Here is an 18,907-nt window from a genome sequence, read left to right on the forward strand (position 1 = left end):
TAACGTATTATGCAGGTGTTGCAAATGGAGTCTGCTGTTTTAAATTACTTGAAGTTTGAAATGACAGCTCCAACAGCCAAATGTTTTCTGAGGTTAATATTCTTACCATGATCTAGTAGTTGCTTTTGAGTATGATGATTAGCAACTTATTGTTGAGATATACTGCAGGAGGTTTGTTCGAGCTGCTCAAGGACTTAATGAGGTAACCTCTTCACTTAAGGTTGATAATTCTCCAATTATTATATAAGAAACAAGAGTTGATTAAAATTTTATAATCATCTACAGGTTCTGTCACTGCAGTTGGAACACTTGGCTAGCTACATTGCAGAACTTTCTCTTTTAGAATACAACATGCTTTGTTATGCTCCATCACTCATTGCTGCTTCTGCAATTTTCTTGGCCAAATATATACTTCTTCCTTCAGTGAAACCTTGGGTATGTACGAATTAGCATTGTGACAATCATATAAGCTGTTATAATGCATTTTCGCTTCTTGTTCTCCTTTCGACAAATATATTCTTATAGAATTTGACTTTTGGAAACTCCTAACAGAACTCTACCTTGAGGCATTATACTTTGTACCAACCCTCTGATTTACGAGACTGTGTCATGGCACTACACAGCCTTTGCTGCAACAACAACAATTCTAGCTTACCAGCAGTCAGGGAAAAATACAGCCAACACAAGGTAATTTATCCTAGCCCCTTCTGACAATAAAGATTAGTGGAATGAAGTCCTAACATATGTATACTTTCTAGATATAGGTTTGCATAGTTCTCTTTTCAATTCATCCCAAGCCTGTATACTGGAGCCTGGACTGCACTTAAACATTCTATTATATTGGAAAATTAATATTTCTTCTGAATCTTCTTGGATAAATGATCAACCTTTCTGGGAGATAGATGATCAACCTTCTCTCAACACTAGTCAAATGATGTTAACTGAATAATGACTTGATAGACATGTATGTTTATGTACATACAGAGTCATGTAGGCATCTGCATACATTTCCTATCGTGTTTCTAACATATGTATACTTTCTAGATATAGGTTTGCATAATTCTCTTTTCAATTCATCCCAAGCATGTATACTGGAGTTTGGACTGCACTTAAACATTCTATTATATTGGAAAATTAATGTCTTCTGAATCTTCTTGGATAAACGATTAACCTTTCTGGGGGATAAATGATCAACCTTCTCTCGACACTAGTCAAATGATATTAACTGAATAATGACTTGATAGACATGTATGTTCATGTACATACAGAGTCATGTAGGCATCTATCGAGTTTATTCTGATGTTTGGTTTTCTGAAACAGTACAAATTTGTTGCAAAGAAGTATTGCCCTCCAACTGTACCTGTAGAGTTCTTCCAGAACATAAGCAGCTAAGCCAGGGAGATGTGAGAAGAGGCATCAACTTCAGTATTTCCAATTGTCTGTTGGATTAACTCATGGCATTCAATCTTATATAGCCTTTAACTTGCAATGTCCATGGAAGAGCTTCATTCTTGGTTTTATGTTCGTTTGTAGTCATTAACATTGACATTGCAGGATTAGTCTCTTGTACTCTACTGTTTTTCTCTGGCTTAGTTAGTCTAGTCAGTCTGTGTACAGAAGAAGCGCTATTGGCTGTTTCATTAACTCAGAAACTATTCAGTAATGATTCCTTTGTGGAACTATTGCAGTTTGTGCCAATTAGTATTGAGAAGAACATTACAACTGATCAAAGCCTTGATTTTCTCGTCCTGTCGATTGTGAAACTGGTGCAACTCAATTTAGAGTTGTACAGAAGTTGGGTGAAGAAAAAAGGTTGAGCACCAACACATTGTTATTCTATGTTTTGCATCTATGAATTTGCTCATAATTTATACCGATTAAGGATTCAACCGTATACATTGGCAAAAATATTTTACACCATCACAATAGACGTTGAGTTGTATCAACAGATACATTGTTATTCTATAATTTACATATAGCACAGAAACACAAGCCCTATAAGAGAAGTTCATTGAGCACACTCAATCTTGGCAGAACCTAAGCCAAAGGATGCATCCATTACACTGGCATTAGGCCTAACATTCAGCCAGTGACAATCTTCAAAAGAACAGGGATGTCCACCATTAGGCCATTCTACATCCACAGGTTTTATGAAAGTAGGTCCCCAAGCGGGCGTACCATCCTCATACGAATTGTGTGTTAATCTTCGGATGTCCGAGCCGTCTGATTTGATCACATATATATCACCATATGGCTGATAATGATGAGGGTTCGAGATGGGCTCAGCTGATACAGCCGCGTAATCTGAAGTGAAAACTATATACTTCCCATCCGGGCTGAAATAGGGGTGGTTAGTCCTCCCACCTGTACCACTCTGGATCACCTTCTTGAGTCCTGTTCCATTAGGGTGAATCATATACATCTCGAAACTACCTGACCCGGGGTTTTCTCGATCAGATGCAAATGCAATCCATTCACCATCCGGTGACCAATTACACATGGTATCTGTCCATGGCCCCTCTGTCAATCGACGTAGACCACCCACCTCTCCTTCCAAAGCATCCATTATGTACAAGTTCTTGTGACCTGATCTCCCTGATCGGAAGACGATCCATTTTCCATCAGGTGAAGGGGACGGAAACGCGTTATTCTGCCCTCCTATTGTCATTTGTTTGTAGCTCAAGTCTTCATCATCTACATTGATGGAAATAATATCCACTTCTGTACTTTCACTAGCAAATGTTGGTCCAAAGCTAGTGTAAATTACTCCCTTTCTTTTCGGGTCCCAAGCTGTGGAAAAGGCTGTTCTTGATGAAATTTTACGCAGACCTGATCCGTCGTAGTTCACCACATATAATCCAGGTAACCTCACATAAGCTATCCGATCACCATTTGGTGAAAATGATGGAAATGACCCGTCAATCCGGAATAGAGAGATTCCGGGTAACGGGTTTCGAAGATTTTCCAGTAACAGTGTATCGCTCCCTCTTCCATTGCCTGAGCCTCGACATTTATGGTATCCAACCCATGAAGAATCCGGCGAAAAGAACGGGTTCAGATGATGAGCATGAGGTGAAACGGGTCGGGTTATCTCTGTGAACTTCTTAGAAACAACGTCGAATAGCTCGATGTGCCGATACTCTGAACCTGCTCTTCTGGTAGCGACGGCGATGAGATTCTTGTTGGCCGGAGAAGATGCTGGTGTGAACACGTGCAAACCCGGTGGTGTGACTCGCTGGGTAGAGATTGAGTCGACACTTAGTTCACCTGATTTTGGAAGTACAGCTTTGAACACACTCCACCACCCATCATCGCACCTCCGGTGGAAATACAGAGTATACTCATCAGCCCATGTCGGCCAGCCACCGTGCTCCACCACCTTAACCCGACCCGACCCATCACGAGTCATGAACACATAGATATCCGTAGCGAGTTCCTCAACCTCCCCACTCCAACCCTTTTCCCCGTACGATGCCACCGCCGTCCAAACGCCGGAAGGAGACACTGCCGGGCTGAAATCAGCAACCCCTTTAGGTGTCAACCTCCGGGTCAACCCGGAACCCAAGTGAGTCGAATATACCGCAGCCCAGCTCGTCCTCGGCACATCGGAATCCTCATGAGTCGATACGTATATCAAAAATTCCCCAGATAAACTAGGCTTATCTTTCATAGAAACCCTCCCACCGGACTGCTCAAAACCCACCAAAGGAACCTGAATTCGAGTCGATTCAGTTTGAGATGGAAACTCAAGTATGGCTCTTCTTTCACCAACGCCATGAAACACAGCGTCGTAAAATACATGGTGGGTGCCGTTCCTTTCCGTCACATAGATAAGATGAAACGGCAGCTTCCCGGAATTGACAGAATCATCATCGGGTAGGCGGGAGAGCAGGGAAGGTGGTAGGGTGGCCGGGAAATGGCCGTTAAAGTTAACGGAATTGCCATCGGTCAACTGGAATTCGGTTTGTGGGTGTGTTGTTGGAAGAGCAAAGATGTCGAAGGCATAAGTTGATCTTCCTAAGGTGGTGAATATTATACTGGTATCATGGGATGAAGCAAAGCTGAAGAAGAAGAAGAAGAAGAAGATAAAGTACTGTGTGGATATCATTTTTGTGTGTTTTGATATATTTTGTGGAAACAATCTTTAATTTATGTATTGTCTGTGAAATTGTAGTGTGTGGGGGCAAGTGATGAGTGATGAGTGGGTTTGAAAGAGATGAGGATTTGACATAATTTTGTGCGGGGTAGACCGGCTCATGAGCGATTTTGCTCTTTTGATCTAAAAAATATGATATGTCGTTTATGTTTTCTGAAGATTTTTTTTTTGTGATTTTGATTTTGGACTCACATAAAAAGGTATTTATATAGAGGAAATACATAATCATTCCATGGAACTTATACCTTTTTTTTAAGTAGACATCTTAACTTTACGGGGGTCCTATTACCCCCACAAAACCATCCAAAAGCACAATAAATACATCATTTTTTCACCAATCAGTGCTCTCAATCCAAGAGCATGTGCCACACCTCCAACCCATTTAACAAAGGCCGAGTTTTATCCTAACCCATTCATTTTTTAACTCATAACCCAAACCCTAAGAAACTTCCAACCCATTTCACTTTCACCTACCTCGTCTCTCTCTCTCGACGATCAAAACCCTAAGAAACTTCATGAGGCGAAGCTAGTTGGTAACATTGCTGGTTGAAATTTGTTGAATAGTGGTGTCAGAACGAAGAAGTGAAGGCTCATAGGTTAGTCATTTGAAAAATCTTCGAAAAAAAGTTATTTTACATTGTAAGTGAATTTTGTAATGATTAGTTGTTAGTTTATTTTACATTGTTTGATGTGTATTTTGTTTGTCGTCATGTTGTTGTTGTGTATATTACTCATCTGTAGTTGGCCTGTTGCAGTTGATATGTATTTCTTTATTGGGTTGTTGTTGTTGAATATTGTTGTTGTTGGGTTGTTGTTGTTGAATATTGTTATAACTTTCATTGATTTAGTGTTTCTGAGATCTATTTGTAACTGTGTTTTCAAGATTTCTTACAATGTCATTTGTTCTTATAACTTTGAGATGGTATCATGGGGAAAAAATTGTGTTTGGTCCAATTGCAGATCTCCAACGGCTAACAATGGAGAATTTTGGGAAGGTGCTCTATTTAATGAAGAAGTTAATTCAAATTGGGAATGTCACATGGCATTTTAACATTGGTTGGATGTTGTTTTTTTATTCCTTGATGCACCCAACCTGCGTGACAACACTGATGGGTTTGAAACGGGTCAAAATGATGTATTTATTGTGCTTTTGGATGGTTTCGTGGGGTAATAGGACCCCCGCAAACTTAAAGTGTCTACTTGAAAAAAGGCATAAGTTTCATGGGGTAATTATGTATTTCCTCATTTATATATAATATAACTTATATAAATCTCATAGTGTAAGATGTTAAATTACATTTTATCCCTACTCTTTTTTATTTTACAAAAATCCCTTAAAATATCAATCATCCGAATACATTAATTGTGATACATTATAAAACTTGTTTGTTGAGCTTAATATGAAATATTAACGTATGATTTTTTTTTCCACAAACAACGCAGAACTGATTTTCTTTCCCACAAATCACGCAGAACTGATTGATATCAATCCATTTCAATCTGTAACAGCTTCACAAAATTCAAAAATCAAATTTTCATCTTCTCCATCAATTTGAAAGCTTGAATCTCAAATCTGCCATTGTAGATGATTGGACAAACGATTCACAATTTTGAATCATCAATTCGAAATCGTCGAATAATTTGAATTCAATGTATCACGCAAAACTGATTGGACAAGCGATTTTTTTTTTTGTGAGTTATGAAGGTTACAAAAGTGATGAAATTATTGTTGGCAATCGATTTCATTTATGAATCTCAAAGCCACCATTTCAGTCGAGTTGGAGATCGATGAGATTAGAAAAAACTTGAAAATCAGATACGTGGTAGAAGGTTCCATTGAAAATTAAGAACGACATGGGTGTAAAACTGTATTTGGAGGTGAAAAAACGTGCCTGAATTTGCAATGTATCCTCTATGTATTGATACAATAGAGAAGATTGGTGGAAAGATACATAGATTTGGGAAAGAGATCTGATAGAAAAAGGTATGTCAATTTTTTTTTATCTCTATTTCTAATCTTGTATAATACATTATTATTATTAGCATATGTATCATGGTGATAATTGTTTTTTATTTTGATGATTATCTGATATTGATTATGATATTCATGATACATTAGTTATAAATTGTTAATAGTGTAAAATTAATTTTGTATTTTACAAAAATCCTTACTCTTTTCTATTTTAAAAAAATCCCTTAAAATATTAGTCATTCAGATACATAAGTCTCATCTGGATACATTAATTGTGATACATTATAAAACTTGTCTATTGCGATTAATATGAAATACTAACGTAAAACTGATTCCCCCCCCCCCCCCCCCCACAAATCATGCAGAACTGATTTTTTCTTTTCCACAAATCACGCAGAACTGATTGATATCAATCCATTTCAATCTGTAACAGCTTCACAAAATTCAAAAATCAAATTTTCATCTTCTCCATCAATTCGAAAGCTTGAATCTCAAATATGCCATTGTAGATGATTGGACAAACGATTCACGATTTTGAATCGTCAATTTGAAATCGTCGAGTAATTTGAATTCAATGTATCACACAAAATTGTTTGAACAAGCGATTTTTTTGTGAGTTATGAAGGTTATAAAAGTGATGAAATTATTGTTGGGCAATCGATTTCATTTATGAATCTCAAAGCCACCATTTCAGTCGAGTTGGAGATCGATGAGATTAGGAAAAACTTGAAAATCAGATACATCGTAGAAGGTTCCATTGAAAATTAAGAACGACATGAGTGTAAAACTGTATTTGGAGGTGAAAAAAAAAGACTGAATTTACAATGTATCCTCTATGTATTGATACAATAGAGAATATTGGTGAAAAAATACATAGCTTTGGGAAAGAGATCTGATAGAAAAAGGTATGTGAGTTTTTTTTATCTCTATTTCCAATCTTGTATAATACACTAGTATTTGTGTCCGCGCGTTGCACGGATATTTTAAAATATAAAAATAGTAGAGGAAAAAAAGCAACCAATTGACTTAAAACTATCGTAAGATCTTATATTATGTACAATAAAATTTAATTTTTTAAAAATAATTCTTAGAATTTTTCAAGAATTAATTTCATAAGCAATTCTCATATAATTAGGGATACAAATTAAACCAACTGAAATATAATATAACTTTGAAATAAAGAGCAATGTAAGAGGGTAATAATTATTTTAAGAGAAAATGATCTAAAATATCCTTATACTATTTAAAATGATACAAAACTACACTGCATCCATCATCGTCATCATCCTTGTAACTTCATTTCCCAATTTTCTAAGTTAATTTGATCCATACCTCTCGTTATTTCCCAATAAAATCACCATCTTGATTTAATATAACATGTGAATATAAACAAATAAACAATAAATTAAAGTGTTTGTACATGAAAGTAAACTATAAATGCAGTTATAAGAATTTTGATAAATAAACTTATAAAACTTAAGAATTAAACATCTAATGGATTAGACCAAATCTAATTAGAACTCAATAAAGAGTTAATTTATGAAATATATTAGACAAATTTTAATGAATTATTATATATTTTGAATTCTCACAATTTGCTATTTGAAACGAAATTTAATTCAATTTAAATTAAATTAAATATACTAGATAACTTTTCATGAACTATTATATTTTTTGAATTTTCACAATTTACTATTTGAAACAAATTTTAATTCAATTTAGATAAGTAATGTCATTTTTAGGATGATATTTGGTCCAATTTAGATAAGTTCTTAAGAAGTATTTAATTCAATTTAGATAAGTTTTCACAAAGATAATATCATTTTTGCGGCGATATTTAATCCAATTTTGATAAGTATTCATAAGAAGTATTTTAGGAGAAAAATATATATCGAGAACATGTGAGGCAAAGTTTATTATGCACGGCTCCGCAGATCTATATTTGAAGTTGGTTCTCCAAGGTCCATGCTTCGTATTAACTAATCTTTTAACACTAATATGCAACAATTTTCACGATGTATTCTGCACAAGATCAACAATTGTAGTATAATATTATATTCTTAATTAATATAACAATATACTATTTTTGAATTTAATTTCATTTGATATAATTCAATTAAATTTAAAGAATAAGAGTAAGAAGCACTCACCTAAAAACCCTGTTTTGAATTCAAAACAGATCCATGCTTTGACAATTTTTTACTTTGATCTATCAAAACACAAAACTTTATCAAAACAAGTATGATGAGCCCGTATGCTGCGATGTTTGGTATACAAATTCTAATTTAAATTTTGTTAACAAAATATCTAATATATAACTTATTTTTTTACTTACTTCTTGATAACACTCAATCAAATATAAAGAAGTAAGAAACACTCACCTATATACCATAGTATAAGTGATAACATAACATGTCACTATAGTGTGGCGAATTCTTTTTGCTCTTTTCGTTCATGTCAATTCCCAAATGTGACTCTTATCAAGTAAATTTAATCAAAATTTAGATAAAAGAAATACTTAGACATTAAAGTAAACCACATCCCAATCTGTTGTAATAGCTTCACTTTCTCTAGACATTCATCAACTAAATTAAGAAGTAAAACCTATTTTAAGAGTCTCCAAGATAATTTTAGATCACATCACAATAATAGATTGATTGTATTAATTACTGCAACAATTCTTTACAATTAAATTTTTATAAGCCTAATTTAAGTACAAAATTCCTAATTTAAATCCAGTAAATTATCAACTTTACCTTCATGAGAATGACGATTGAATTTATGAGATTTTCGTTTCTCCTTTATGAATTTGTCTTTCTTTTATTTCCTTGGTTCTTCATCTCCTTAGATCTTTAGGCATTTGCTTTTCATTTTATATAATGTATATATCTATTTGCATACATTGGGAGATATGTGAAAGTAAAAAAAAATCTTGTTTCACAATCAAAGATAATAGAAAGACAATACTGAGAAATAAGGGATAAGTTATTATATTAGTTTCAAATCTACAAATATTGAGAAATAGGAGAGAAGTTATTCTATAAGTTTCAAATTTGAAAATGGTAACTGATTAATATTTTAATAAGAATTCAATCTCATTCAAATTCAAATTATATTAAAAGAAAAACTGACATTTTTTTTTTGTTTGAAAAAAAGTTGGCATAACTGCAAAAATTTGTAAGAAGCATTTCGTTTGGATTATTTTTTCTACTACTATTCTCATGATTTGAATTTGAATTTAAACTCAAATTTTATTAAAAGAAAATCTTGATAAAGTTATTTTTATATATATATAAAAAAATACTGGCAAAACTGCCAGCAAGCTTTTCTTTTGCACGACTTTTCATTCTTCCACTATTGTCACAATGCTTTGAATTAAAAATAACGGGAGTAGTTAAATAAAGAACTATTCATTTTCTTTCCTATAAAAAGGGAGTTTTTTTCAATATTTTAAATTTTTTTAATCACTTAAATACAGATCAGTTACATCATCCTATTTAATATTTAATTATTTATTATTTAAAAATTTGAAAATTTGTGGTGCTGACATGTGACGTTTTTTCTCCTCCTATTATATATAGATAGATTATTATTATTAGCATATGTATCATGGTGATAATTGTTTTTGATTTTGATGATTATCTAATATTGATATGATATTCATGATACATTAGTTATAAATTGTTAATAGTGTAAAATTAATTTTGTATCTGGTATCTCTACATAATTTTTTGTGGTCTGACATGGATTGTTATGAGAGAATGTGTATCAATCTGTTAAGCATGAAACAATAGTAAATAAATGTAATGAATTGTATGTGATACATACAACAAAAAAAGTAAGAAGCAACATGTATCAGAAACATTTTGTATCTCTAATGTGAGAGTATTACTGATTTCTATAACTTGTATCAGGCTAGTGCTGTGAATATGATACATACAGCCAATGTAATAATTAAGATGTATCAAATAGTTGTAATGATCATTATTATGGATGATACATTAATGTATATCATTCTTTGAGATATTATGAATAACTATAGCATTATATATTTCAAATGTATCTGGTGTATGCATTAACAACCTATGTTTTTGTCCTTCATTCTTCTAATTTGATATTATTGACTACTTATCTATCAAAAAGTAATTTCAAGTACATACATTTCTATCGTTAATTTACCACGTCCCAGTTACTTTCCTGTAATTTAGTTATTTTCTCAAAGTTGCTGCAATAATGATCTGATGCTAGATGTTACAATCGAATTACTCACAGGGATTCCACAAAGCTTGGTTAAATTTATACTGCTACATGGTTGCTTTGCCATGACCAATTACTCTTTCCTTCTTGTGTTTGTGCAAAATTTGCATATGTTTCATCAAATATAGGAACATAGTCAAACGAAGGAAATATACAAAATTACAAATGAAGGTAAGATACAAAATTCAATGATCTTCTATTGGTCTCTACTTACTTGATTCAAAATTTAAATTTAGTGTTTGTTTTGGATTAATTGAGTATAAATAGTAGTTTTAAGTGTTTAAAATGTTAAAATCTATTTATATAAATAAGCAGTTATGTGTTTGAAGTTTTGACTTTGGATACAAGTGTTGAAATTGAAAATAAGGAGAAAATGTGTTATGTAAATATGCATTCATAAATTGTTCTTTTGTTTAAACGCCTAAAATGCCCTTAATAGTTTTAGCAAAAAATTATATAAATTAAAATATCTTTGTAAAGAAAAGGAAAAAACGATTGATATATGGTAAAGAGAAATCTCGAAATTTGATTTTGTGAATGGTATTTTGAGAATCTATAAAAATATTAATGATGAAATAGAATGACTCCTCTCCATTTCTCTTCTCTCCATTTTCCCTAAGTTTTTATTTAGATGAGTGACACCTATATTGCTTAAATATCAAAGGTCTAGCTTAATTAGTATTCTTAAAAGTATATTAATCAACCATGATTAAAATAAGAAATATTAATATTTAAAATTTCCAACTTTGGTAAGAAAATATCAGTTTCCCAAAATTTTGAGAACGAATGGATTTACTTCTATAGTTTACAATTTGAGTTACGATTAATATCGACATACATTTTTCTTTCTATTTTTTGAAAAAAGTTTGTCTAGCAAAAAAATATTTTTTCTTCTTCGATAATTTATGGAAAAGTAATTTTCAATACTTTTAATTTAATATCTAAATACTAGAAATTTTATTTTATGATTAACAATCTTTTTTTTCTTCGTAAAAATAATTTATTTAAATGTTGATTTTGAATTGCCAAAATTTAGTTTATGCAGAAATATTTCTTTTATGAATGGAGAAACTATAGATAACGAAAATAATTTAAGTTGTGGTGCTTAAAATTATGACATGGTTTTTTTTTATAACTAAATTAGATAGATTTAAATGGTGAATATATAAATCCTTTTAACCATGATTAATACACTTGTTTACTTAAAAATTTATATCATTAATATTTAAATAAGACAAGTGTCATATATTTAAGTAGGAATTTGGGGGAAATGGAGAGAAGAGAAATGGAGAGGAGCCGGATCTAGGCAAATCAAACATGTTTATATATAAGCTAATTAAAAGACACAAATCAAAGATATTAATTTATGACTTTTGACTTATTTTGACGTGAATATTTCCCAAACTTGTACATAAGTAAAAAATACCTATAAGTTAGTTTGACTAGATTATAGGCTTAGTTATCACTACTTTTTTGTCCCGGTTTATACGATATAATTCAAATTTTAATAGTCAAATAGTTTAATTTTGACCGTGAATTTAGATATGAAATCTTTATGTTTTTTAACAAATAAAATTTACATATTTTGAAAACCGTATAAAAAGTATTATAAGTTACAATAATTGATAATTCAGAATATTTAAAACACATATAAAAAAATTACAATTAAAAAAAAAAAGACTTTATAAAATCTCAAAATTCAAAAAATTGGCATAAATTGAAATAGATGGAGTAATAAGTAGACCGGAAAAACATGTATAGGTGTTGTGCTGCATGCATGATTCGATTTAGTGTGGAAGTTGTCTATAAATTATACTAACATTAAGTAGGCGTTTGACCATGCATGCGATTTTATCTCATGATATGAAATTATGAAATAAAATAAGTGTTTGGACATGCAATTTTACGCTGATTTCATCAAATCATGAGATGAAATCTCAAATTCTCCAAAAATCATGATTTGAGAACTTCAAATCATGATATTACATTTTTTCAAATACAAAAATTGACTCACAAGTTTATATATCTACTGGCCATTTGTTTCATATCTAGATAAAATTATAATTCATATCATTACTTTTAAAACCGTTTATATCTCATATAACAATTATTCTCTCCAATATAAAATTATTTTTACTTTCAATTTTTAATTTACCATTTATATTCACCAAATTCATTATTTTTTATCAAATTTATTACTACTTCATTCAAATTAATGTTTAACAATAATAAAAATAAATCATTATATTGAGTGGACAAGATTAATCGATGTGACATTAATTGCAAAAATAATTTCCTTAGCTACTAACAACTTGAACACTACAACTTATGTTCAATTTTAATTTTTTTTATTGAATTAAGTTTGATCAATAAATGTTGTATTTTTTAGAATAGTTTTGTGATGATGTATAATGTGATTTTATAAACTTTTGATTATTTGGTTAGATTGTATAAATAATTGAGACAATTTTAATAGTTTTACAACTTATGGAGTTTTTATGTTTATGAGAAAACATACAACCTAAAAAGTTCAAATAGTATGTTCAAACAAAACTTCAACTTCATCTCATTCATATCATAATTTGAAATTATAGTTTCTTATCGTATGACCAAACAAACCCTAAATATTTGAGACTTGAACAATAAAATCAAGTCCAAGACAAAAAATAAATAAATATATATAGCTTAAAAAGAAAGCAATGAAGAAGGAGATGTATTCTCCCAAAATCCAAAAATTGCAATAACTCAAATGAAGTCATATACAATCTCCGTCTATCTTTAATTGTCATGATTTTCCTTTTTAGAGTCAAATGATAAGTACTTTGACTAATATTTTACGATATATTTTTCATCATATTGATATGCAAAAAATTGCAATTTATAGTACTTTTCATATAGTTTTTGCATAGCTAAATTGTTTGTTAAAAATATCGAATTAATGTAATCTAGTTTCACTTTGAAAATTAATCAAATTGACTTTCGAAAAGCGCAACATGACAATTAAAAGTGAACGGAGAAAAGGAGTATAAGAGTAGTGTGTTCTCATACTTTCAAAGTACATTAAATCATATATCCACAATAAATACACAAGATGTTCAACACTCAACTGTCCTTCACCTCTCCCTCCTGTCCCCCACCAAAAATAAATAAGTCAAAAGACAACAAAACTAAGATGAAAAAAATATTAAGAAGAAAATTAAGAATAGGTAAGTTTTTTCACCTTACCTCCAAAAGTTATTGAGTTGATTGAGTAAGTGATCTCTCAAATTAAATATTGTAAAATTCGAAACCTCCCGCATGTTTCCTCGGTTGAGCTCATTCTACAGAGCTTGTCTAATGTGATTTACCTTTTTAATATAATTTGTGAGCTAGACCTTGCCTTCATTTTGTTGTTGGTATTTTCTTATTTCAATCTTAAATATTTATGCTATTTTACTACGCCCTCTGTATCCTTTTTAAAATACTATCTGTCGTTTTCAATCAAAAGATTTTGTTGCAAAATATTAATTATTTTTAAAAAATCAAGAACATTTTGTTTGCAACAAATTTTAATATGATAAAAATAAATAGTAATCATAAATAAAATATAAAGAAATAAAATTTTAGTTTTATTGATCAATATTATAGGTAGAAATCTATATATCACTTAATTTTTTCAAGAAAAGATTTCAAGATATCTCTTTAGGAGAATACTTATAAATTCGCATCTATGTATATTTTTTTATTTTAAGAAAATTCCACTCTTGCTATTCCATGAAGACATGTGTAATTACATTAATTTCACACTTGATAAAGACATGAGAATAATTTAATCAAACATGACTTTATGATTACAAAAATTATATTAGTAGAAAAAAAAGTCACATCTTGGCCTATCGAGTCAACTTTAATGGGTCCAATTGCTATTTTGGGAATCGTCAACCTTCGTTTACTATATTCAAACAATGGTTTGAATAATTTTCAAATATAATTAGAGTTTTCTAAAATTCGTTACATATCACAATAATTTTTGTTTTGTAATTAGTTTCGTACCATTTTATAAGTTTGATAATTTACTTAAACCTTTTGCCATATTTAATAAATAGTTATATAAGCTTGTTTGATCAAGTAATATCTCTATAATAAAAAAATTAGTACTCTCTCTATCCTAATTTATATAATTTGATTTTTCAGAGTCAAACTTTTTTATTTTGACTTTACATTCAACAAATAATTTTTAAGATTTTAAAAAAATAAATTTACATATTTAGAAACTACATAAAAAGTATATTAAAAGTTACAATATTTAACAATTTAAAAGACATAAAAATAAATCACAATTAATTCTTTTTTTTATTTAACCCTCGAAATCTGAATATATTATATGGTCAATGGTCAGAGGGATTTGATATATTGTATTTTATTGAATTTAAGAGTTCCGTTGGTAAAATATTAAATAGAAGGGTTCATAATACAAATTTGTACAAATATAACGGTCCACCAAACCCTAAGACTTAATATAAATACACACACATATAAAGTGTTTTTATGAAGCCAGAGTTAGACCTTTTTTTGGTTCGTATTAAAGTCTGAGAAAATATTGGAGTATTTATATACTCTGTTTATTTATTTCACTCTGTTGAGTTCAATGTGAGTTAAAATTGAGTTGTAGTGTAGTCCATTTTAACTCAGAAAACAGAGTTATTGCTTCTTCCTCTCTGCAATCTGCCTAACTAAGCATTTATTGAATTTTTTCTTTAATAAACTGTACAAAGAAGAAGAAAAAACTCATATTTTTTCTGCAAAAAATGGGAGATTCTACCAATTTTGCATCAAAACATCAAGTTTTTGATGTTTCTGTCAATGTAACTGAATCCAAGCGTTTTGACGACGATGGACGTATCAAAAGAACTGGTAATTAATTTTTCTTCATTTTTTTTTCGAACCCAAATTCTGTTGTTGAATTTCGTTGTAAATTTTACAGGAAGTGTTTGGACTGCAAGTGCTCATATCATAACTGCGGTGATTGGTTCAGGAGTTTTATCTTTGGCTTGGGCTGTAGCTCAACTTGGTTGGATTGCTGGTCCTATTGTTATGCTTTTATTCTCTTTTGTTACTTATTACACCTCTTCTCTGCTTTCTGATTGTTACCGCTCCGGCGACCCACTTTCCGGCAAGAGAAATTATACTTACATGGATGCTGTACAAGCAAATCTCGGTATGTCAAATCCAAATTTTGATTCTAGTACTACTTTTTTTAATTGGGGGTAGGGTTAAGAGGAAACAGGGCCGGAGATTACAAGGTGGAGAATCGAACCTCGAGTTGCTAACGAAGTGATGAAATTGACATATATTGTTGTAGAATGGAGGAGTATGTTTTTTATTTTAATTGGGTGTAGGGTAAGGGGAAACAAGAGATTATAAGGTGGGGAATCAAACCTCGAGGTTAGCAAATGTTTTTTTTTTAAAAAAATTGGGAGTTGGGTAAGGGGAAACAAGAGATTATAAGGTGGGGAATTGAACCTCGAGGTTAGCAAATCGTTTTGTACGAGACGATTTGCTAACGATGTGATGAAATTGACATATATTGTTGTAGAATGGAGGAGTATGTTTTTTTTTTAATTGGGTGTAGGGTAAGGGGAAACAAGCGATTACAAGATGGGGAATCGAACCTCGAGGTTAGCAAATGATTTTTTTAAAATGGGGGAGTAGGGTAAGGGGAAACAAGAGATTATAAGATGGGAATCGAACCTTTAAGTTAGCAATTCGTTTTGTACGAGACGATTCACTAACGAAGTGATGAAATTGACATATATTGTTGTAGAATGGAGGAGTATATTTTTTTTTTAAAAAAATTGGGTGTAGGGTAAGGGGAAACAGGAGATTATAAGGTGGGGAATCGAACCTCGAGGTTAGCAAATGATTTTTTTTTTAATTGGGAGTAGGGTAAGGGGATACAGGAGATTATAAGATGGGTAATCGAACCTCGAGGTTAGCAAATCGTTTTGTACGAGACGATTTGCTAACGAAGTGATGAAATTGACATATATTGTTGTAGAATGGAGGAGTATTTTTTTTTTTAATTGGGGGTAGGGTAAGGGGAAACATGGCAGGAGATTACAAGGTGGGGAATCGAACCTCGAGGTTAGAGGTTAGCAAATCGTCTTGTACGAAGACGATTTGCTAACGAAGTGATGAAATCGTCTTATTTTTGGGGGAAAAATGTTTTTTTTTTTCAGGTGGCTTACAGGTAAAGATTTGTGGATGGATTCAGTATGTGAATCTGTTTGGAGTTGCTATTGGATACACAATTGCTTCTTCAATTAGCATGATGTAAGTGTATATATAGTTTTTGAATTTGCTTTCTCTGTTGCGGAGTCGTTTTATTACGGAGCGTTTAGGTTTACCCCTAATTTTTAATCTTTTTGTGTAAAATGGAACAGGGCTGTTAAAAGGTCAGATTGTTTTCATAAACATGGTCATAAAGCACCTTGTTTAGAACCAAGTACTCCATATATGATCATATTTGGAGTAATAGAAATCATCTTCTCACAAATACCAGATTTTGATCAAATTTGGTGGCTTTCAATTGTTGCTGCTGTAATGTCTTTCACTTACTCGACGATCGGTTTAGGTTTAGGCATTGCTCAAGTAGCAGGTTTGTTACCTTCTAGCCTACTATTGCAACATTTTTAGAGGGTCCGAGAAACATTGCAAGTTTTAACTTTTATGTACCGTTTTGATTTGAAGAAACTCGAAAAATTGGAGGAAGTTTAACTGGAGTTAGCATTGGAACTGTGACTGAAATGCAAAAAGTTTGGAGAACTTTTCAAGCACTTGGAGCTATTGCTTTTGCCTATTCTTACTCCCTCATCCTTATCGAGATTCAGGTAACGATACGGAACATTTTTTTCATTTATCCATCGCGTATTAACTTGATGTCGTAGTAATTTCCTATATTATACAGGATACAATCAAATCCCCACCTTCAGAAGCCAAGACAATGAAAAATGCAACTCTAATTAGTGTATCAGTAACAACAGTTTTCTACATGCTCTGTGGCTGTTTTGGCTATGCAGCATTTGGAGACCATGCTCCTGACAATTTACTAACTGGTTTTGGATTCTACGACCCTCATTGGCTACTCGATATAGCCAACATAGCCATCGTCGTTCATCTTGTAGGTGCATACCAGGTTTACTGCCAACCCCTTTTCGCTTTCATTGAAAAAACAGCAGCAGAATGGTACCCTAACAGTAAATTCATCACCAAGAATATTAGTGTCCCAATCCCGGGCTATAAATCGTACAACCTCAACCTATTCAGGCTAGTTTGGAGGACGATCTTCGTTATCATCTCCACTATCATCTCTATGATGTTGCCATTCTTCAGCGACATCGTTGGAATACTTGGAGCATTTGGATTTTGGCCTTTGACTGTTTATTATCCAGTGGAAATGTACATTGCACAAAAGAAGATACCAAAATGGAGTAGAAAATGGGTTGGTCTTCAAATTCTGAGTGTTACTTGCCTTATTGTCTCAATTGCTGCAGCTGCTGGTTCTTTTGCTGGTGTTGTATCTGATCTTAAAGTTTACAAGCCTTTCAAATTTACTTAGTAATAATAATTAGTTTTTATATTAGGAAAAGAGGCTTCAATTGTTGTTGATGTTCATAATATGTTCTAATGAAAAAAATGTAGCCAATTATATCTCCATTTTCGCTTCCTTAAAGTCGATTTGAGTAATATTTGACGCTTAATTGGATTAGATCAACTTAATACGTATATAAGTTGCAATTCTTCTCATGTCATGTCAGTATGATTAAGAAAAAGTATAGATCAAAGTGAATTGACAAGCACCAAACATTGAAAATCTGAATCATGTTATTGATTTTGAACAATCTAATATCTTTAAAAGTGTAATATAGAATTAGTGCCATATTCAACTGTGTTTTTCTTTCTGTCCCTTTTTAGTTTGCAAAGATTAATTACTAGTGGTAGAAAACAGTAAGGCATATATAATAAGGTGTATATAGGTGTAGAATTTGGTTACCAAAGTATGTTAAGATCATAAAACCTTGTTTTACACAAAGATTCCCGTATTTTTTACTATCGTTGAGTGATTTGCTGACATCGTAATTTTAGGTACGGATAGAACAGTGAGTAAAATCATTCTATTTTGGAATGATATATTTCATTAGCCTCGGGTATTTACGGGGGATAATTTCCTTCGAAAAATATTATGTATTCAGTGGGCTCAATTTTTTCAATACTATTACTGATCATTTCAGATACTTTTCTATTTATTGATTTTGAGTTTTTGAGATACTCTTTAATTTTCTACTCTTTCTTGCGATTTTTTTTCAAAGTTTCTCTTCTTAGTATATTAGTAGTATAGATTAACGCAGGGGCGGACTCATCGGCCAAGGGGCGTCAAGCAACACCCCTTTGTCGAAAAATTACATTGTATATAGAGGTCAAAATTTTGGTTTAATCAATATATATACAAGTATTGACACCTCTTACATAAGTTGAAGGTTTAG

At 31.6% G+C, this 18,907-nt stretch overlaps 3 protein-coding genes across 5 annotated transcripts in view; 2 read left to right on the top strand and 1 right to left on the bottom strand.

The window, feature by feature from the left end:
• LOC125835765 (cyclin-A1-4-like) overlaps positions 1-1,519 on the top strand; it is a 34,973-nt gene extending 33,454 nt beyond the window's left edge. For all 3 annotated transcript variants that reach the window (XM_049514864.1, XM_049514862.1, XM_049514863.1), the window contains 5 exons: positions 16-92; positions 169-202; positions 286-435; positions 553-687; positions 1,321-1,519. In XM_049514864.1, coding sequence (XP_049370821.1) covers positions 16-92; positions 169-202; positions 286-435; positions 553-687; positions 1,321-1,392 — 468 coding nt within the window. In that variant the 3' untranslated portion in view covers positions 1,393-1,519. The remainder of the gene's footprint in view (positions 1-15; positions 93-168; positions 203-285; positions 436-552; positions 688-1,320) is intronic.
• A 475-nt stretch (positions 1,520-1,994) lies between these two features.
• Positions 1,995-4,108, bottom strand: LOC125835634 (uncharacterized). Its single transcript, XM_049514743.1, has one exon. The coding sequence runs from the start codon at positions 4,106-4,108 to the stop codon at positions 2,009-2,011; it is 2,100 nt and encodes a 699-aa protein (XP_049370700.1). The 3' UTR covers positions 1,995-2,008.
• Positions 4,109-15,172: 11,064 nt separating this feature from the next.
• Positions 15,173-18,026, top strand: LOC125835640 (amino acid permease 3-like). Its single transcript, XM_049514751.1, has 6 exons — positions 15,173-15,278; positions 15,349-15,582; positions 16,604-16,697; positions 16,808-17,022; positions 17,115-17,254; positions 17,332-18,026. The coding sequence occupies exons 1-6, from the start codon at positions 15,173-15,175 to the stop codon at positions 17,980-17,982; spliced, it is 1,440 nt and encodes a 479-aa protein (XP_049370708.1). The 3' UTR covers positions 17,983-18,026.
• Positions 18,027-18,907: the final 881 nt, after the last annotated feature.

Source organism: Solanum verrucosum, unplaced genomic scaffold, assembly GCF_900185275.1.
Source record: "Solanum verrucosum unplaced genomic scaffold, falcon-dt-bn FXZP01000128.1, whole genome shotgun sequence".
Lineage (NCBI taxonomy): Eukaryota > Viridiplantae > Streptophyta > Magnoliopsida > Solanales > Solanaceae > Solanum > Solanum verrucosum.

Coding starts and splice junctions, on each gene's coding strand:
- LOC125835640 (XM_049514751.1), top strand. CDS start 15,173: ATGGGAGATTCTACCAATTTTGCATCAAAACATCAAGTTTTTGATGTT. Junction 15,583..16,603: donor TGCTGTACAAGCAAATCTCG/GTATGTCAAATC, acceptor TTTTTTTTTCAG/GTGGCTTACAGGTAAAGATT. Junction 17,255..17,331: donor TCATCCTTATCGAGATTCAG/GTAACGATACGG, acceptor TATATTATACAG/GATACAATCAAATCCCCACC.
- LOC125835634 (XM_049514743.1), bottom strand. CDS start 4,108: ATGATATCCACACAGTACTTTATCTTCTTCTTCTTCTTCTTCTTCAGC.